The following is a 22,210-nucleotide window of genomic DNA, read 5'->3' on the forward strand; positions in this document are numbered from 1 at the left end:
GGACTAACAAGACTACAGTAGTCCAGGTGAGAGGTGTTAGTGGCTTGGACTAGGTTGGGAGCAAAGTAGGTAAGAAAAATGGATGGATTAAGGACCTATTATAGTCTGAGTCTGCCTTTGCTGAGAAACTCAGTATTAAATCTAAATTTTGAGGCATCTGCAACAGAGATGTGCTTTTTCTGTTTTCTATTGCCCTTACCACATGGATGCCTTATAATTGATTAGTATTTGATTCTCTTTGGTAGAGAAGGAAACGGACAAAAAGTAGTAGTCTTCACAGCATTTCAGCATACGGGTGGAGAGCATAGCAATCAGACAGAATAATGAAGGGATTAAGGCCACAGGACTAGGTGAGATCCCAGGTTTTGGCACCTACAACTTGTGTGACCTTAGGTTATCTACCTTCCCTGAGTCTTGGCTTCTTTTTCAACAGTAAAACTGTTGAAATGAGAGTACCTACCTTATAAAATTGTTAAGAGGCTTAAATAAATCAATGCATGGAAAGTACTTAGAACAATGCCTGGTACAAACTAAGTGCTTAATGAATAAATGTTAGCTTCTGTTATTATTAGTTTGGTTTAACTGAAACCCCCTCCTCCCAAAAAGTGACACATATACTGACCTATCAATAGAGACTTTTCTTTTTAGTTACCAAACAGGAAGTAGGATGGTGTAGAGAATTTTTTTTTAATCTCTTATAAAAAGAAGAGGAATTAACCCTAACATTTAAGAAGCTCTTGTTACTTGCCAGATGATTCATAAACAATCATACCTCATTTAAACCTCTCTATAATCCAAATAGTTACCATTTATTGGTAGGCTTTTTATATGCAGTATCTATTTTCATCTTCAAAAGTACTCTACCATGTTCTGCTTGTTTCACCGACGTGGAAGCTGAGGTTCAGGGTGGTTACTTGCCCTGATGGAGCCCTATAACTCGTGACACAAGGACCCAAGATTTGATCCACCTCTGCATGACTTCACAGCCTTTGCTATTTCTTATAAAGAGTAGGTGAGAGACCAACCATACCAGGCTAATTCCAGTTCTCTTAGCTTCATCATCAGACAAGCCAGGAAATGAGGTTCTCCCTTGCTTTCCCACTGCCAGCTCAAGTCTTCATGTGTGCCTTGACTGGTTTCTATTCAAGAATGTTCCCAGGGCTTCCCTGGTGGCGCAGTGGTTGAGAGTCTGCCTGCCAATGCAGGGGACACGGGTTCGAGCCCTGGTCTGGGAAGATCCCACATGCCGCGGAGCAACTGGGCCCGTGAGCCACAACTACTGAGCCTGCGCGTCTGGAGCCTGTGCTCTGCAACAAGAGAGGCCACGATAGTGAGAGGCCCGCGCACGGCGATGAAGAGTGTCCCCCGCTTGCCGCAACTAGAGAAAGCCCGCGCACAGAAACGAAGACCCAACACAGCCAAAAATAAATACCTAAATAAATAAGTTTATTAAAAAAAAAAAGAATGTTCCCAGCTAGATTCCTGGTCTAGTTAGCATGGATTGATAATACATTTTGATGTCATTAGGCAAGTACCCATCATCAACATGAATTCACTACGTGCTTCTTAGGAAATAAACTGATGAAGGTTGGAAATCACTGCAAATCCTTTACTTTTTTCATGTGGTCATTCGATCTTTTCCCATTATTCTCATAAGATTGCTCTTGGCAGTATAGTTAAGGATCTATTGATATTAACATTCAAAAACAAATCTATCACTTGTCGTTTATAACTTGGTCATACCAATTCATTTACCTCGAAATTTTGGCATCATTCTTCTTCCCTGACTGAATTTTTGCCATAAACTTTCATCACATTAGTTATGTAATGCTAGGAAAAATAATTCGCAATCTCAGTTCATGGTACCTTTATTTCTTTTTTTTTAAACTTGTTCTCAGAAAATGGATGAATTTAAAACAGTAAATGAATAATCCGTAATATTAATTAAAACATTTTTTAGGCAGTTAAGCATTCTATCAAAAGAAAGTCTAAGAGTTCTCATCAGAAAATTTTCAAGAACTAAAATCTACTTGTGTTTTGAGAGATTTTTTTCAAGCAGTTTGCTACCTCGTCTATACAAGAGCCTGGTTATGTCCTTAGGAGTCACTTCCAAATCGTAGGACTTATTTATTCTTCACGTCATCAGTAACCCTAAAAATTGCCAGATGCCCACAATACAGTAAAAATGCAATGTATTCATTTTTAGATACATTTCCATTTTGATGGATTTGGGAGATTTAAGGTTATTTTGAAATTAGATACTTCCTTCTTAGACTATAAAAAAGAGGCTTCTGATCATTATTTTGGAAATATGAAAGCAATGAGTGGCAGCAAGTTAATGGCTTCAGTATTCAAGTTTAAAGCAACTTAACTTACCTTCAACTTAACATCCTGTGAATTATATTTCTTCTCTTCTACTTAACATAAGCAGAGACATAATCCTTCCACACTCTAAAAACCTCGTTGCCCACCCCTACCTCTGTGAATCTGTTCTCTCTTTGCAGTCTGTGAATAAACTGGCCTGCTTTGTCTTGACAAAGCTGGGCCAGACATAGGCTAGCCTTTTGACTAGAGCATTTAAACATTGTAGGTTGATTTAAGAGGCATAAAAATGTATAACCAGCAACATCATTGGCACAAAGGAATTGCCTGGTTGAACAGGTTGGAGATGTATCTGAAACAGACCTTAATAGGCTAGAGTGATATTCAAAAGATCTGACTAGTTAGGGACACCTGGTGTAAAAAGCAAGCACTGCACAGAAATGAGTGACTGGGCACAGATAAAAGGTCTAATGCATTAGTGATAGGTAGCAGGAGTCCAGGGAAAGAGGGGTGAATGAGAGCATAGAACTTTAGATTAACCAGAGGCCTACATGGAACAAAACAATTAGAATGCTAGAAGATAAAACCAGATAAGACAATCCATGTGGGATCACACAGCATACCAAGCAGCACAGCCAGTGACAAGAAACGTTTTCGTTTGAATCAAGGTCTTAGCTTTGGCCTCAGGACAAGTCTGAATGTGAATTTGTGGGGTGGCCTGTTCACCCTTCTGTGCTCTTTTATGGGGAGCACGTGGGAGTCATTCATCCTTCTGATTCTTGGAGTGAAATAGCCTGGATAGGAGCTAAATCCAAGAAACAGTTCAGCTTAAGATCTTGAAGGTTTTAAACTTCAAATGCGATCCATAGCTCCAAAACAAACAGAGCTGGAGACAGCCCCACTTGGCACTGCATCTCCAGGTAGGTTTCTATGGGTATTTCTCTCCCAACCGACCCAACTCCATGATTCCCCTCCTCCCCTGTCCTCCTTGCCCCTCTTTCCCAGCTGCTCTCCTTCGCTCCATGACAAAAGGAACAGAAACAAAAGGTATTAAAAGCTAAGCTAAGGGACTTTTCTGAAGTCACTACTCGGAGTTAGTAATGAAACTCAGATTTATTTCAGTTCTGTTCTCAGGACCGATTTAACTCTTACATGATCTTAGGAATGCAGATATCGCTAGAAGAATCATGAAGAATTTCCTCTTATGTACCAGAAAATAGTATAGATGCTTAGAATACAAAGATAAAAGATGGCCGAGTGCACAAAGTGAGGTCTGCTACCCTCAGGAAGTAATGTTTATAGATTGCCCACCTGCTCTGCACAAAGCACCACGTTGCTCAGTGCAGGCAATGAAACGAGGCACAAGACAACAAGAGCCCTGCCCTCACATTGCTTATGCTTTAGTTGAGGAGATAAGAAATACACATGAAAAAGGAGTATTTGTTGTAGGTTTTGAAGAGTCAAATAAAACTTAACATTTACTGAGGGACTTTATGTCACGCATTGTTGCAATTGCCTTATATGTCTTAATTAATTTATGTAATCAACATAACGGTCCTATGAGGTTATCTCCATTTTATAAGTGAAGCAAAGGTAGGTCGAGTGATTTGCATGGGCTCACCCAGCTGGTGTTTGGTGGAACCAAGATTTAAATCCAGGCCATCCAAATTATATTTACCTTTATATCTATGTCCAGATCTAGATCCAGATCATCTGCCATAAGGTTTGAAAGGCAGAACTGATGTCTGAAGGCTGGAAGAGTCAGAGAAGCCATGGGTGTTGTCCATGAGTTAGACATTCAAAAATACGTGGGGAGTTTAGGGAAGGAGAGGCCAGGAGTAGAGGCACCAACTCAGAGGCCAGGATACAGCAGTCGAGGAACAGGAAGGCATCAGGGACAGACAGTGCTTTGGAGTCAGAGTAGTTTAAGTTCTGGTCCTGCTGCTGTGCTCAGTCACTGGTGGGGCATGGATAAGATCCGCAGGTTTCCTATAAAATGGAAATGGTAATAATAATAATGATAATAAGTACCTATCCTGCCAGGTTAGTGGAAATATTCTCCAAGATGACATGTAAAAGTGTTTAGCCTCTTATTTATAATTTATTTTAATTTTGTGTGTGTGTGTTTAAGATAGTGAATAGATTAGCCAGGAGTAGCAAGTTCATACTGGGGAATGAAAGCAGACAGTGGGGAGATTCTGATGTCCCCACATGGTGGAGGATTCTGACTTCAGAATTATCCATTTAGCAACCATTGAAGGCTGTGAGAGAGAACTCAATCTGGCTATAGCACTTCTGTGAAACAGAAGTGCTATAAATAAATAAATCCCTTTGATTTAGGGGATAGAGAGTAAACACCATAGGAAAGTATTCTAGAAGAAGAAATGAAGCAATGGATACGGAATATGTGAATTTTTCTACAAAATTCACTTGTTCATTCACTCAAAGATACTCATACTCATTGGATATTGGATACTAGGCACTCTTCAAGGCTTGCACATACAACTGGGAACAACACAGTCAAAATCCTTATCTTCACAGAGCTTATATTTTATAATAACTCCTTATTAATATAAAGATTATATATATTCAAAGATAAGAGTTAGAGATGTCGAAGAAAGTGAAATGTGTTAGAACAAGATATTTTCAAAGCACATCATATGATTTCTCTTTAACCAGCCCACCCAAATCTTATTCATCCCTGCTTCATCTAACCTTGCTATGCCTTAGTCTGCTTCAAAGGAAGCGCTAACATCTTTTCACTGTTTTAAATAATGTTCACAGCCTCCCAGTTGTATCCAAAGCAATTTATAATTTTTTTTTTTTTTCTGCCGCTGGATCTGAAAGCTCCCACACATTGCTTGCTAGCCTCTTGACTTCCGTCTAACTAGCTCTCCTCTCTCCTGAGATACAACAGCCTTGCTCTTCTTAGGGAAAGCCTTAAAACACCCTTCTACATACTTGCAATGACTTTATTCCCTCCTTTTTAGGTCATCTACTGTATAGGTTTATTCTCATCTCTATACCATTTTCTTAACCAATTATGAAAGGACTCCTTTGAATGTTGAGAAAGGACTCTGAGTACCTCTTTCTAATGCCTCATGTTTGAAGTTCAGTTTTAGTAAAAGTTATGTTGCGTAGAATTACTTCATGTTACTCCTGAGCTAGTCTAACATCCCTGTCTTTTTTAAACACTTTCTTTAATAGGGACTTTTGTCTGTTTTCCTCTTCATTAAAGAAAACTAAATAAATTGCCGTTGTTTTTTCATGTAAGGGACTATAGGAGTGAAAGATGATATTTTTCAAATCAAAGAGTATTTAAGCACCAAAGAAGCTGAAATTACTAATGATGAAAATGAACTAAAAGACACAAGAGCATCCACTTTGTGAAGTTACATTACCTAATGAGACATAAATACATGAAGCTATAAAAATAAACACTTTCTGTGGCTCTTCCATTCTGTCTTTTTATTTTAGGACTTTGAGCAGTGCCTGGCACTTAAAAAAGCACTTCATAATAATCATTGAGTTGAATGATCTCTCATGCTCACAACAGCCCTGTGAAATGGCCTCTGTTACAGATAAAGAAACAGGCGCAGAAATTCAGATTGGAGAGCCACGAGTGGTGATGTCAGTATTCGAACCCAGACTTCTGGACAACACCACAGTAAACAATTAAGTACTAAACTTTGCAGTTCAAATTTTGAGTGTCTCAGGAGTTGGGGAAAGACAATGTGAGTTGCAATGGTGCGTTGTGACTTTATTGAAAAGGTATGCTTATGAGTTGTCTATAGTTGTAACCCCTTTGTCCTTTCCTAACCTCATTAATGTATCTTAGATTACTTAAATGTCTGGTCCCCAGTGCAGTAGCAAATACATTTTTGAAAATTAGCAGTCATTTTGTTTGGATCCCGGCATCCCTAAATGACTCGTCATCATTTTGCACATTCTCTTGATTCCATAATGGTTTTTTCCTCACCTTGAATTTATTGACACCAATTCATTTTGCCTTGACATTGGCATTAACAGGGAAATGGCTTTGTTTCATCCTGACATTATAAAATCACCTCCCAAGACTTGGTTTGACATTGTCAGGAGGTGGTTATGGTGACAGCAAGGCCACAGAAGGCAAGAGTGAATTACAGTGATTCCCAGGGGAAAAAAAAATCATTAAGAAATTTACTGCTGTGTGATTTCAGTAGCTATTTTTCACACTTGAATATCCCTGCTGTTTAAAAATCCTGAGAGGGCTTAGACCGTATTTAGAACACTCCTGCCAAGTATATATAGGAAAAATTAAGTCTCTAAGGAGACATTTGGCTATAGCTCAACAAACAGGAACCCCAAATTATATTTTAGCTTTACAAAGTGCTCAAAGGCATTGAAATTCTGTCTCCAAAAAAAAAAAAAAAAAAAAACCCGCACATGTGAATTAATGACACAATTATCTCCTTTCAGCCACAGATACTTGAATATCTTAATGCCGAATATCAAAGGCCTGTAGTATGGCTCTTCCTCCTACTCAGAATGTGAACTGTTTTACAGATCTGTCTTCAGCATTGAATGGGGCTGTGTGGATTGTCTTTTACAATTCTTAAAGAACACCAAGTCCTTTTTCTTGCATTCTTCTAAGTGCCATGATGATCTCTCACCTCCACCCCAGTGCCACATAGAACAGCTCCAGCTGCACTTTCCTTTAGCCTGATTTCCAAATTTAACTAGTCACGTTCCAATTAAAAGAAACATGTCACTAAGTTCCTTCAGGGCCACGTGTCTTTACCTTCATATTACCCACAATGCCAAGATCATGAGAGGTAATACGTTGTGACTAATGAAACATGAAGGGAATGCTTCTGATCTTTTAACTCATCTGCCTACCCTTGCTTCTTCCCCTCCCTCCATCCCTTCCCAAAGCATTTATTGTATCATTAAAGGAAGAAACCCCAAACTAATCACCATTCTCTTCTAGCTAATATTCTTCATTATGGAATCACTTATGAGAAGCCCTGACAAATCATGACATACAAGCTGAGCTGCAATGTCAAAGCTGACCAGCGATTTTTCGGTGTGCCCCTAGATAGCTTCCTCCCGTTCCCCGCCAAATATCCTTCCCTTAACTCCAGAGCATGAGTTAACCCCAGCTTAACTCTGCCTCTCATGCTCAGCAGAAGCCTTACCTCCCACTCCACGGAAACTGAAAGGAGGCCACCAAGGAAAAGTTCCTTCTACTTCCTGCTCTCCAACCTATGAGCTGTATATCCACTTGTATTGATATCAGTCTACTAGTAATAGATTTGTATCCACCACTCAGAAGGAGGCAGAGAACAAAGGATGAATTTTATTTACTTGCTTAATAAATATTTATCGGGCATCTATTTGTGCCAGGGACAGGGCTGAATATTCATGATACAGCCACAATGAACAGGTCACAGATATAGTGCAGACATGTACAAGTGTAGCAGGTATGAGTCTCCCACAGACTCAAGTAGTATGAAATATGCTTCCTTTAGGTTAAATCTGACTATGAGCCCCTCTACTGGAAAGGTGGTGGGAAATTCAATTACAGTCCTCACTATGGCTTGATCTTCAAATATAAAAATGTCCCCTCATTTTGCATCAGTTTGCACTAGTTCTCAATGAGATGGCCCTTGGGCTACAGATCACTTTAGCTCAGGAGACCCTACTGGTTCCATTCACACCTGAGGCTGTGCAGTGTTCTGCAAGGCAAGGAATCCTTGTGTCTAAGTCTCTCTTATGAGTATAGGATTGTGTATGAGTGTAGGATTGTGTATGAGTATCGGATTGTGTATGAGTGTAGGATTGTGTATGAGTATCGGATTGTGTATGAGTATAGGATTGTGTATGAGTATAGGATTGTGTATGAGTATAGGATTATGCCTTTCCTGAGATAGTTTTTGTAGACATTTAAGATAATTGGTAGTCTGACTAGAAATATATATTAATAACAAATACTGAGATGTGGCAAAATGTGGTCACATGATTCATTTATTGAAATTACCTTTATCATCTCAGTAAAAGATACTTTTATTTTCTCAAGTAAAATTCTTTTTATTAACATTTTTAATATTTTCAAAGGACTATACATTTATTCCAGGCAATTTGGAAAGAGTAAAAAGTATAAAGATGAAAATTTAAGTTACTGAAATCACTTGCACGCCTACCAGCCAGAGATGAACACTGGTCACATTTCGTTAGAATCTGTCCCAGTACTTTCTCTAAAGTTTATGTTACAAAAGGTACATGGCGAGGTATATGTTGTACTTATGGGGATCACACTAGATAAATATTTGTACTGCTTTCTCTTCTGACATAATGGCATGTACTTTGAAATGATGGTTTATACCCTGATGTATGTTGCCATCGTGTGTGACTACGCCTCCCAATGAACGCCGTCTTTCGCCTTGGGCAAAAGAGTAGAGGTTGCACCTTTTTATTAAACTAGACAAGTGCATTTTCTGATACCAGATGAGAAACTCTGTGATTTCTCAGCACCGTTTTTATGAGCACCTTGCCTGCATCTGTGTCTGAAGGTGTTGACCTAAATAGGATTTCAATACATCATTAAAGATCGCTTTAGGAAAGGTGCCCAGCCTTTGGCTTGTGGGATTCTCAACGAATTAATTATTTCTCAACATCAGCAAAGGTTTTTTTTCAGTTTGCAACAGCTAAAAACTTGGGGGTGTTTGGGCAGTGCCTCTAGCTCCTGCATTCGAGTCACCTGTTATCTCATTCACGCTAGCTAGGTTACCGCATACTGCAGGCATAGGCTCCTTCAAATGAACATGGCTTTCTTATGATGTTTTGAGTCGCATTTCCTTTGATTGGACAAGAGCAAGTGTCACTCCCATATTCAGTGCTTTGATATTAGATGAATAAGAATAGAATGGCTGCTCTCTAATGTCAGAACCTGCTGTACTAGATTACCCAGACATGTCTGACCACCTGCTGACAGCTCCACATTGTTCCCTACAGCCCCTTTAGCTCTGCTCCTTGGCCTCATTACACTGAAACAAAGTAGGCTGGATGCTGTCACACGGGGATCATGCCACCAGCATCACTGTCCCATGATGGATACAGGTACAGACAGGAGTGTAGGTTGAGAGCAGGAAAGCAAGGATGTTTTCACTTGATGGCTCCCAGGTTTCAGTGTAGATAGATACTGTATCCCCTGCTATACCATTGCAGAAGCTAAAGGTTGGCCAAGGGGCAGTACCCCCCTGGTATTCTGAAAACACACCTTATGTTCTCTGATTGGTACAGGAGAATGCTCATTGAATGCAAGTATACAAGTCACCTTTGAGAAAACAGGCACTGCTGGTCCAATCTGACCTTACAAGTACACAGCAATTGAATTCAAATATTCAATAACTGCATGTTTGACCCCATGCTGTCTCAAGATTCATATCTACAGAGGACATATACAGGTGATGTCTTTGAGCGAGGAAATTTACTTCCTTTTCACTTCAAGTACCTTGCATTAGATACGTAGTGATTAATTCATTATTCTGGCAGATATAAAAATAAGCACCCTGCTCTTCCACTCTGAGCTTCTAGCATTAGGAGAGATTGGGAAGGCATTGAACATTAACAAAGTACACCTAAGTTGTGTTTTATATTTTTTAAAGCACCACCACATAATTCTTCTTGAAGCTCCCAACAACTGTGAGGTTGGTGAATAGGACAAGTGTTATTATCCTCGCTTTAGAAGTGAGGAAAGAGAGGCACAAAGAGGTTAAACGATTTCCCCAAGTTCACCCAGCCCATTAACCACAGAGACCAGACTTGAATCACAAGTTCTTCACCTAATTCTCTTCATACCACCTCATGCTTTTAGTGAGGAGAAAAACTATCTCTGTTCAGTGGGGCACCAGCAGGCAAAACCGGTCAAGCCAAGCAGCCACCTAAGTCATCACCAGGACTATAATATTGGAAAAGTCCAACTGTTATCATGTATTTGATGAAAAAGAGGAAGAATTCCTCACTCTTTGCCTTTTAAGGTGATAGGCTTTCCATGAGAAATATTCATGCAAATCACAGAGCTCGAGAGAACTTTAGAAACACCTACTTCAAACTCTTTCTCTAACTTTATAGCTGTCACTAGAATGTGAGCTCTGCAGAAGCAGCTGCATGGTCCGTCTGGCTCACACTGTGGGCCCAGCATCTAGAGCAGTACCTGATTGGATGATGGATAGATGGATGGATGGATGGATGAATGGATGGATGTCACTAAGTGGTTTCGTGATATGTCCAAGGCCTTACAGCAAAATGATGACTAGTCAGAACTAGAACTCAGGTTTTATGACTCTTAATCAGTGTTTTTTTACCACTAAGCCATATCCCCAATCATGGCCAGACATAATTAAGAAAAGATAGGAAAAATGTACCTAGAATTCCCCAAAAGGCCATTAGACAACAGTCTATAAAGTTTCTTCTATATACCAGGAGCTAACCTGTAGGTTCAGTTTTACCTCTCACATCTCACAACTTAGTAAAACAGCCGCCAAGGCTGAATAAATGGGTCATAATCACAGCTCTTCATCTCCCTGCCACAGACTCTCAAATGCCTAAATCAGAACTGAATGTTGCACACATGCCTTTGTTATTAGCCTGTTTGGTGGAGGTTATTTGCTCTTTGACGTTTCTTTGAAAAGGACGGGAACATTTGGAACATCTTTCCCTCAGCAATCCTAGGCTCGTTTCAGGTGGTGAAGGTAGAGGTCACTTTATTAATACAGCCATCAAGGAAGGCTGTCATGGTAACCCATTGCCTCAATTCCTTGAAGTGCGGGAGACAAAGCCAAAGAGAGAAACTTTCAAGTCTATAAATACAGACCCAGCATTGCTCAAGCCTAGCAGCTCACTGACAGGGCAAACCTAAATGTATAGCTTTGAACAAGACCCAAACAGAAGAAAGAAACCTTCCCTGTGGTAATGTAATGGGTCATCATGACGATAACGGGAATAAGTGACCCTTCAGGTCATAAAAGAAAAGAAGAATAGAACAAGTAGCTATACTAAGTCCTGGCTGCTGCCCTCTTTGCACATTTGGGTTCCCTCTCTAGGTCTGCTTTTCCATAACTTCCAGAAAGGACTAATAGAGGGAAAAGGAATCAAGGTCTTATAATTCACATTTTGACAATAGTTTGCAGTTTAGGAAGAGGAAAAACTGAATGACAATCAAGAAACTTACAAAAAACAAGTTGAAGGAGCAAATGATTTAGCCACATCCCTGTGACTCTCATTATCGAAGCTAGAAGAAAAATAAAAATAAAAAGAAGTGAAAGAAGGAGGAAGAAATGCTACTTGTCCCTATTCTTTCACTGTGAAAATTCCTAGTGTTTTTATAAACTTGTAGCAACTGTGGGAGCTTATTTATCTACTATGGTGGCTTGCTTACTGAAGCTATGATCAGAGCTATTAGAACACCTTGCTGACTTCAGCCTTTCCATCAGGGTTCCACACTTCATCTTTTTGCAACATAACTCTGTTTGGGTCTAACATTGATACTATAACCTTATCTATCAAGGGCTACAGATTATCTTGGTTTGAAAGCATTCCTAATATTGAAACATCACAGGATTATAGGATATATGGTGTGATATTGGGCACACCATAATGAATTTATTTCTATCAATAGTAAAATGATCCTTTAGAATATAGTCAAGCTATTACCAAAGTAGTATTAGCTTTTTCTGTATCTAAGGATTATATTTTATTATAATAAAAAGAATTGTGTCTAGCAAATAACAATTTATATCCAATACTAGATCAAGTTTTGTGTAAGAGATTTAAAAATGAACCTTCACCATTTATTGAGATAGCACATTGTTAATTTGTCAATAGCAATGTAGAAAGAATCGGGACATGCTTAATGTAAATACTTAACAAAATAAGGTCAGCGTTTTCAGTTTGAGACAAATCCACACTGAAGGACACCAAATAAAGAAGTGATAACTGCAAAGTGCTTATTGGGTAGAAATCCCTAGTTGGATTTTTTTTTTTTTTTTTTTTTTTTTTTTTTTTTTATGGCTGTGTTGGGTCTTCGTTTCTGTGCGAGGGCTTTCTCCAGTTGCGGCAAGCGGGGGCCCCTCTTCATCGCGGTGCGTGGGCCTCTCACTATCACGGCCTCTCTTGTTGAGGAGCACAGGCTCCAGACGCGCAGGCTCAGTAATTGTGGCTCACGAGCCTAGTTGCTCCGCGGCATGTGGGATCCTCCCATACCAGGGCTCGAACCCGTGTCCCCTGCATTGGCAGGCAGATTCTCAACCACTGCGCCACCAGGGAAGCCCCCTAGTTGGATTTTTAATCTGCAATGATATGCAAGATGAAATGGAGATAATGTCAGGATTTTGTAAATGGGTGTTTATCCTCATGCCAGTTCTATCAACTGGTGGTAAATGCCTGAAACTGATACCAAGTCCAAGCTCGTACTGCTTGCTACACAACAGGCCAATAAATCGGGAGAAGAGCTGTTGGGGCAAGGAATAGCAACTTTATTCAGAAAGCCAGCAAGCTGAAAAGATGGTGGACTCATGCCCCAAAGAACCATCTTGCCTGTGTTAGAATTCCGGCTTCTTTTATTCTGAAAGGGGAGGGAGTAAAGTCAAATATTTCCTGGTTCTCGTCAGCCTCTGGAATGGATGTGTTAGTTTCTTCCTCCCTGCAGTCATTCGCAGGTGGCCCTGGTCAGGATGTTTCCTGTGAGCTAAACAAAGGTATTTTAGCTTAACGCTCATTACCTGGGAGGCAGGGTTCCCAGAGATGGGCCATTATATATAACTTCAGCTAATAGGCTACATCCCTTTAGTGATTAGCTTGTAATAGAATACAAAATGTTCTTATTACAAAACCTTGTGTTGAAAGGAATTCTGAAGTTTAGTGCAAGAGAATGCCATGATTAAGTAGCTATGTTTTCTACATAGAGGAAGAGGAAATCAGAGCATATGCAACATATTTGCCGTTCCCAAGCTAGACCTTGATATTTTTGGTACTTTATGTATGAGCTGATTTGCATTTGGAGCTCTGCCAGAATGTGTTGGAACTCTAGAAGATGTGAAATTTAATGCTATCAACAAAGCCCTCCACCCAGTGTGGTATGAAAACAGATCAGTTGGTCAATACAAATGAAAGTCTACTGAGGATCTACAGAGGAGTTACTTATGTTGTCTTGGGGAGCATAGAATGCATTTCACACTGTGCAGCACATTCACTGCACTTCTCCTCACTGTTCTCTTCTATGTGAAGAACAGTAATCTGTAAATTGGGAGACCTGGATGCTAGATCTAGAGTTACCCTTGTTTTCGGTTTCCTCGTCTAGAGCTTGTCTAGATAGTTTTTGAAGTTTCCTCAAGCTTTGATTTTACTATCTCTATCAGAGCAAGGTAGGATGAATTACATGACAAGGGTGACTCTGGTTCCTCTTTAATTGTGAGCAATACTAAATGGTCTGTCTTAGACCATTTAGATCCCAGTCTTCTGATTTAACTCCCCCAGGAAGACAATCTGCTCTTATATTTCAGCTTTGAGTACTACATTCGTCTGAATTCCTATGGTTCTGCACCTGAAAACTCACTCTCTCTGATCTAAAGTCACCAAGGCATCGTCATTCTCCTTTCCCCAATATACATAAAGACAACTGCCCATCTTCTTTGCTGTGGCTGATACCCTGATCCAGACCTTCAACCTTTTATCACCAACATTAATTGAGGAGTAATTCTTTGTTTGGGGGGGGGGGGGAGGAGGCTGCCCTGTTTATTGCAGGATATTCAGTAGCATCTCTACCCACTAGATGCCAGTAGCATGCCCTCCCCCGAGGTGTGACAACCAAACACATCTCCAGACATTGTCAAATGTCCCCTGGAAGACAAAAATCATCCACTGTTGAAAACTACTACTTTAGACTGACAACCAAAGACCTGTATTAAATGTGAATTCCTCAAATTCCTCCAATCCTTTCTCTAGTCTAAAATCCCTTCTGCCAGATTCTATCAAGAGCATGCAATGCTTATTTTGCATATTTCCTTTATCCAGCTCAAAGTGCCCTTCCTCTCATACTCTTCCCGTCTATTTATTCCTAGATACAGCGAACCACAGCAGGAAGACTTCTATGATTAATTTTATAACCTCATTTCATCACTGCATTTTGTTGAGATCTTTTTTTCTCAGCATCATTACTGGTCTTTCTTTCTCTGCCTATGGCTTAAATGCTGATATTCTTCAGGGTTCTGGCTGCAGTCTTCATTTTGACTTAATCTGTATTCTAGTAGGATGAGGTCTTCTATTCCTTTCTCTTCACTTTTTGTAACAATGACCACCATCACCCCTGCTCCAAATCTGCATCTCCAAGATGAACTACCTCCTGAACTGTTAACTAGTTTTTCCAACTAATAACAAGACCCCTGCAGAAGAGCCTACAGATCCTTCCAAGTCAATAGGTCCAAAAAAAAGTTTATTTTCTTCCCTGACCAAACATTTCCTCCAATCTTCTTTTCTTAATAAATTGCATTATGATGCATCCAAATGCCAAAAACAAGAACCTCAGACTCTCTCTTACCTGTTTCAAATAACCTGTCTCCAAATCCGTTCCTTCTTCCTTCTCCCCATTGCTCTAACCCAGACCAAGCCCATTCTATTGAAGTATCTGGTCACCTTGCCTCCAGCCTGTCCTTTCTCAGGTCTAGCCTCACCTTTTCTCCCCCTTTAAATCACCACCCTGCCCATAGGTCTTTGACAGCTTCCCACTGCCTATTATCTAAACTCTGTAGAATGTTACGTAGAACCTTCAGATCCAGGCCATGCCATTCCTTCCTCATTCATCATTCACCAACATTTTCCATGTGTCTCTCAGGCTCCAGTCAGAAAACTGATCCCACACTATGTGTTTCAACAGAGAGAGAGAATTTACTAAGGGGAATGGTTAAACAGGTGCCTTAGAATTTAAACATGAGAAGAGGACACTGAAATAACACAGAGATAGTAACTGTGTAAGTAGGGAGCAGTTATCCCTCTTGGGCTGAGGAATTACAGGAAAGAGGATGGGGTTATTAGAAACTAACAGTTTGCATATGGACACCAAGGAGGGAAAGCAGTGGGGGGGGGGGCGCGGGGGGGGGTGGGATGAATTGGGAGATTGGGATTGACATATATACACTAAAATGTATAAAATACATAACTAATAAGAACCTGCTGTATAAAAATAAATAAAATTTAAAAAAGAAAAACAAAACAACAACGAAAGACCTCATGGATAATCCTCTCACTTCTCTCTGTAATTGATTTATCAATAAATAACCACTGATTAATGATTAAAAAAAAAAAGAAACTAACAGTTTGGAGGAGAGACCCCCCAGATGTGGGACCCGTACCTCTTAGGAGGGGTAAGTCCTGGCTGCTGCTATTACCTCTGAAATGCTGGGCAGGGGCCCCTTGGAGCTGGGGCTCAAACCTCTAGAGAAGGAATGCTGCCAGGTTGGTGCAGAAACCTCTAAGGGTGAGATTGAAACTGGTTCTGAAAAGGCTGAGCCCCAGAGCCAACTGCTGCTTTTGGGATGTAGGGCCATTGCTGGGGCAATACTCTTAGGAAGAGCCATGAATCAGGAAAAGGGGAATCTCTGCTTCCTTCCTCCTACCTCCTCTGTTCCCTCTAGTGTGCCCTGTTGGGGCACACTAGAAACCAGGAGACAGCTTGCAGGGTTTCAGCCTCAACAACAGAAGGAAAGGTGGATTTAGAGTTGAGAGACAAATGGTTAATAACCAGCACAATGTATTTTCACGTCTTCTTGCCTTTACGGATATAGTTTCCCCACCCATAATGTTCTTTCTACCAATATCTGCCTGATGCATGTCATTGTTCAAATACAATCTCCTTTCTATAGTCTTCTCTAATCTTCCCCCAAATAATTATTTACACCAGCATCTGAGTTCCCCTAGCAGTTGGCAAATACTTCCTTTATAGTTTCTTTTTTTAATATTGTATCATAATTACTTCTGTGTATGTTCATTTGTTTGTTTTCTGCAAAACTGTGAGCTCCTTTAGGGCAGGCAGAGTTACAGCCAGACAGTCTAGCAGGGCACCTGGCACACAGCAGATGTTGATTGAGCTGGATGGAAATGATAAAAGCATTTTAATGAAATTAATATTAGATTATTTCTTGTATATATTTTATCTTCCCAACCAGATGTGAACCTTATAAGAGCAGAGATCATGCTTTCTATTTCTTTTATTTTTTTCATGGTGGTCAGTACAAGGTTTCATATGCTGAAGAAGAGCTCAATGATATTTGTTAACCACCTAGTTTATTCATTAAGCACCACAAATTTGATTCAAAATGACATGAAGATGGAGCATAAGTTTATGAATAGCAGGTAAGATTTGCAGTTAGGTTTAGATGTACTTCTAGCACATGATTCCAACAGAGAGATCTGTGCATATGGTAAAGTTCTGTATTTGTTGAATAGCACAATCAAGAGACCAAATGTAATGTGTCTTAAAGTGAATTCTAAAGTAATTAAATACATTCCAGGTTTCGTTTTTTCTGCTTATCTCTTACAGAAAACATATTGCCCCAACTGATGTGATTATTAATCCTGGGTTACATCTGGTCCTTGAATATTTATTAAATTTCTCACAGTCATCAACATCAAGTAGTAGATTACTTAAATGTAGGAAAGTTATTGAATTTTAACTTAATCACAAGCTTCTTGAAAAAAAGAAACCTCTGTTCAACAACTGATTTACATTCAGGTCCAAGAAGAAGAAAAATAGCTTTTTTTTTTTCTTAAGGGGAGTGATATTTAATTAACTATCGATTCCTTCTCAATTATTCAAGGCAAGCAATTATCGATATTGATGGAAACAATATTTCCCTATGTGTAGTGCCCAAATGAAAGGAAATATCCCATTCAGTGATCTGCTGCCTGGAACAAGAAATGCTGAGAATCTTTAACTTTAAATGGAAACAGTTATTTGGATCTGTTTATTCCATGTTGCCCCAATTAAACAGATATTTCCTAAAGTGTAAGCAAAACAAAATCCTGAAAACCTATGTATGCTTTCCAAATTAACAACCACCAAAAAAAGAGACTTTTTGTCAGTTTTGACCATGAATTTAACCACTCTGCCCTTGTACACTTTGCCTCAAAGCTACAGATCTTGACATTTTAAACCATGACTCATAAAATACTATAATTTGGGTGTAATATTCATGGTTTCTAAGCCACCCAATGAGAGGTAGCTTACATAATCATTAGAACCCCTGGAACACTACCTTGTATATCAATATTTTGAGCCTGAAGGATTTATAGGCCTTAATAGTCACTTCTAACATTTACAGATAGCAAATGTGGGTACATTTGAAAATTATACCAATCCATTATGCAACTATATTAGAGGTCGCCAAGGAATTGTTGTGGAAGGTGGGAAAATAGGGCCCTGTTTAGGGCACTTTGTTATTAAGTCTGTGAGCATCCACCACCATCTTTTTTCAGCTCATTTGCACACAGAGCATTAGCATGTTTGCGTTTAAGAAGCTTCTTTTGAAGGTGACATACTATTGAACATAATTAATGGACAAGACAATATTCTCTATTGAATTATTACTTGGGAGATGAGGGTTTTTTAAATACTTTACACTTGATAGTAATAGTAAGTGTGTGTGTGTGTGTGTGTGTGTGTGTGTTTAATTCATGTGGTATCCCTGGGGAAATTTGACTATGACATTTTTAAAAAATGAAGAATGTTATAATTTATAAGAAGTTACTTTTTCTGCTCTGCGCCCTGCCCCCCCCCCCCTTCCAGAGTGGTTCTATATGTTAAGCGCTTAAGCAGCATATGTTGCTGGCAAGTGTTCTTGGCTCTTTTGCTCTTTGGTGTTGTTTTAATTTCTCTGTGTTCTATTTATCATTCTGCTAAATCAGTGAAACCTTGATTATCTAAAATAATAGGAGACATGGAATTAATGAGGATAACTAGTTTTTTGAAGGAATAAGAAATTATTAGAGATGCAAGTTACATGACAGGGACTGTGAATGAATTTTAGTATCTGAAATTGCTTGCTTGATTTATTGCAACTGATTCTATAAATTGATGGACAAAGTGAAATTTTGATAATCAGGGTTTCACCATTGCATTTATTATTATTCCTGGAAATCAAGGTAACCTTGGACTCTACTTGCTATATTTACAAGGCAATAAATATCCTAATAGGCTGTTAGGGGCAAATGGGACTGCTCGTCCTCACATTCCTCCCGTGAAAAGCTTTCTCTCTTCGGATCTGGCTGCTGCCTCCCCAGGAGCATGCTGCCTGCCCCCTGCCCCGTGCTTGCCCGTGGGCTCCTCCTCCCTTCCTGCATGCAGCCCTGGAATCACCTGCAGGGAGAATGGCCCACCCCTTAGAGGTTCTTGGTCATTTTAGCAATACTGCTTTGCATTTTAATTCCATTCATCTGGCCTCAAAGTTCTGCATTCTTGTATCAGGCATTATCCTTGAAACACCCTGGAGGTCACAACAGGTCCCGGTTCCGTGAAGAGAAGATACTGCCAAACCAGGAGTATCACATTACTTTGTATTTGATAGCCTGAAATGGACAATGATAATATCCAAGATTGCAGCACAAATCTATATGAAAAGAATTAATATGATCAAAACAAAGGCAGCAAACTACATTTGTTTGGAAATTGGAGTCACGTGCTTAGTTTGCGGAGGGGAGGGGGGAGCACAAGATCGATAGAGATTTTTTTAAAGCTGAAAACATGATGTAGCAGATGAACTTAAATTGATTCTGCCTCTCCTCCCCGCGCCCCACCCCTCCCTCGTTCTGCAGCGAATGTCTGCGACAACGAGCTCCTGCACTGCCAGAACGGAGGGACGTGCCACAACAACGTGCGCTGTCTGTGCCCCGCCGCGTACACGGGCATCCTGTGCGAGAAGCTGCGCTGTGAGGAAGCGGGCAGCTGCGGCTCCGACTCGGGCCAGGGCGCGCCCCCGCGCGGCTCCCCCGCGCTACTGCTGCCGCTGGCCGCTCTGCTGGGGACAGCCGGCCCCCTGGGGATCTAGGCGGCGCATCCAGCCACCAGACGGGTCCGGCCGTGGGGAAGCAAACACAGCCCCAGCATTCGCTACTAACATAGGAAACCCACCCTCAGACACCCCCCCACTCAAACACAGTGTACAAACTAAGAAGGCCCAACTGAACTAAGCCATATATAACAGCCGTGGACAGCACACCGGAGTCAAGACTGGTAATTTCCGACTCCAGAGGCGTTGGCAGCTGTTGATATTATCCCTGCAAATCACATTGCCCGCTGCAGAGCTTATCGCCGATTGGAAAGGCTGTGACAGACCCCCAAAAGGAACGACAAAACAACAACAACAACAACAACAACAAATCAACCAACCTAAAAACATTTGCTACTCGCACGTGGTGTGCCCCCCGCACCACTCGGCCCCGTGTGGGAACCAACCAAACTGAAGCATCCTTTGCTGGCAGTGCACTGTGGGTCTAAGGAAGTGTGTTACAAGCTGCCATATTGGCCTGCTTCAGTCCCTGAACCCCTTCCAACCTGTGCTTTGGTGAACGTTGCTCTGTAACCCTTGTTGGTTGAAAGATTTCTTTGTCTGATGTTAGTAATGCACATGTGTAACAGCCCCCTTCAAAAGCTCAAGCCAGTCGTACCCCGTATATCTTAGCAGCACTGGGTCCACCAAGTGAGAGCACACATCCACTGTCCAAGAGTGGCTGTAGGAAAAAAAGAAAGTGTATCTATCCTTTTGTATTCAAATGAAGTTATTTTTCTTGAAATACTGTAATATGTAGATTTTTTGTATTCTTGCCAATTTGTGTTACCAGACAATCTGTTAATGTATCTAATTCGAATCAGCAAAGACTGACATTTTATTTTGTCCTCTTTCCTTCTATTTTGTTTCATTGTGCAGAGATTTCTCTGTGAGGGCAACGAACTTGCTGGCATCAAAGTATATCAGTTTACATATATAACAAGTGTAATAAGATTCCACCAAAGGACATTCTAAGTGTTTTCTTGTTGCTTTAACACTGGAAGATTTAAAGAATAAAAATTCCTGCATAAACGATTTCAGGAATTTGTATTGCGATTTCTTAAGATGAAAGGAGCAGCCAGATTCACACTCACTTTACTGATTTCTATGTGGACTGAATACACTCAGCTGTTGAATTTAGTACCCAGAAAGGTGGATTGGTGTTCACTAGCTCGGACAACTTCTGCAAAATATGAGACTATTTCCACTTGGGAAAAATTATAACAGCAAAAAAAAAAAAAAAAAAAAAATCTAAGTGATTGCCAAGATTATGCCAAAGCCTGTTGGCAGAGTACTAAGAGATTTTTATTTTTAAGTCATGCTATTTTCACAGATTGATGTGATCATGTGATTCTAGGGATGCTGATCTATGTATCTTTCCAATTACAGTGTTTACATGGCGTATCATAAGAGGCAACCTGGGGAACCAGGAAAGTCGCAGGGAAATTGAGTGATTAGCAATCTGACTTTGAATATATTCAGACTAAGTATTTACAGAAATATCAAAATATACAGCAGCAAGTAGCCATAACTGCTGTTCCTGAGAATAAACTTTGTTTTAAGTACTGCCCAAGGTGTAATAAATTCTTGTTTCTGCCTTTTATTAGGCCAATTACTGTGCAAAACAGCAAGGCGGGGAGAGGAGGGGAGAAGCACTGCAAAGTTTCAAAGTGACTAAAACAGTGTGTATTCCATTCCCAGCACACTGTTGTCCTACAGGTTACAAATGTGTTAGAAGCAGCATCTTCTGGCATCAAAAACAATTAACAGCCCAAGCCAGAGTCTGAAGGACAGTGAAGTCCTACATGACTTGGTAGAGCAATAGCCTATGATGGTGTTAGGTCGGAAGCCCACTTCCAGTCTGAATTCTTCACCCTCCCGCCACTCTTTGCTGCAGTTGGGGTTGGGGGAGTCTTCTGATAAATATCCTCGGTAAAAACTAGACGAAGGAACAGCGTGTCTTACTGGTTTTGTTCCCAGGAAAACAAATTCAAAGAAGGCAATAAAAGGTAAACAGGTAATGCCTGTGCTGCCTGCCATCCCACATCTAAGTCGATTGAATGTTTGTTATTCAAACCCACAGTCTCTTTTGATGTAAGAAATAAGAAAAGATGGAAATAAATTAGAGCTCTGGCTTAGTGCCGGAGTGGCCAACCAGAAACTGGAGATTTACATTAGAAGCATAAACAGCAAATTATATTTCAGGCTCACCAAAGACTACACGTGAAAATGCCGATAACGTACAGTTTGAGATTACTTATAATGAGGTGGATTTCTAATATTAAAATTGGACTTGTCTTATAGTTTATTAGCACAAACCAAAGGCAGACTGTGTTATTTCCAGCAATGATGCACTTTATCATTATCCATTCATGGCTTTGTCACCATGCTCAGGAATCAGATTGCACATTTCAATACATGGTATTCGAAAGCTAATTCTAAAATTTAGTGAAGGCCTGATCTAAATCAATTCATCTGCATTTTATCTTTATGAAGCTATAAGAATCTAAATTGATGAGAAATATCTTGCATTCAGTGTATTTAGATATAGTTTTCTGAATTTCCTGAAGTGATGTGATCTGCTTTTAATAAATTCACTTTTAGGTATATAACAAATGGAAATGAAATGTTCTTTTTAATTTGGATTCTCAAATTCTTCTAAAGGGTGTATTACTTTGGTGAAACCCCAAACCAGTAGATTTTATTTGTCTACTGATGTCTAAGGACAGGATTGGGGTGAAAAGTGGATACTAAGTTGTTCACATATTTAAGGTCCTAATTCTTGCTTTGTCTCTACTTGGACTAGCCCTTAG

At 40.1% G+C, this 22,210-nt stretch overlaps 1 protein-coding gene across 2 annotated transcripts in view; it reads left to right on the forward strand.

Moving 5' to 3' along the window:
- Window positions 1–19,397, forward strand: part of NTNG1 (netrin G1) — a 318,816-nt gene extending 299,419 nt beyond the window's left edge. For both annotated transcript variants that reach the window (XM_068538092.1, XM_068538091.1), the window contains exon 6: window positions 19,165–19,397. In XM_068538092.1, coding sequence (XP_068394193.1) covers window positions 19,165–19,397 — 233 coding nt within the window. The remainder of the gene's footprint in view (window positions 1–19,164) is intronic.
- Window positions 19,398–22,210: the final 2,813 nt, after the last annotated feature.

This window comes from Eschrichtius robustus, chromosome 3, assembly GCF_028021215.1.
Source record: "Eschrichtius robustus isolate mEscRob2 chromosome 3, mEscRob2.pri, whole genome shotgun sequence".
NCBI classification, from domain to species: Eukaryota; Metazoa; Chordata; class Mammalia; order Artiodactyla; family Eschrichtiidae; genus Eschrichtius; species Eschrichtius robustus.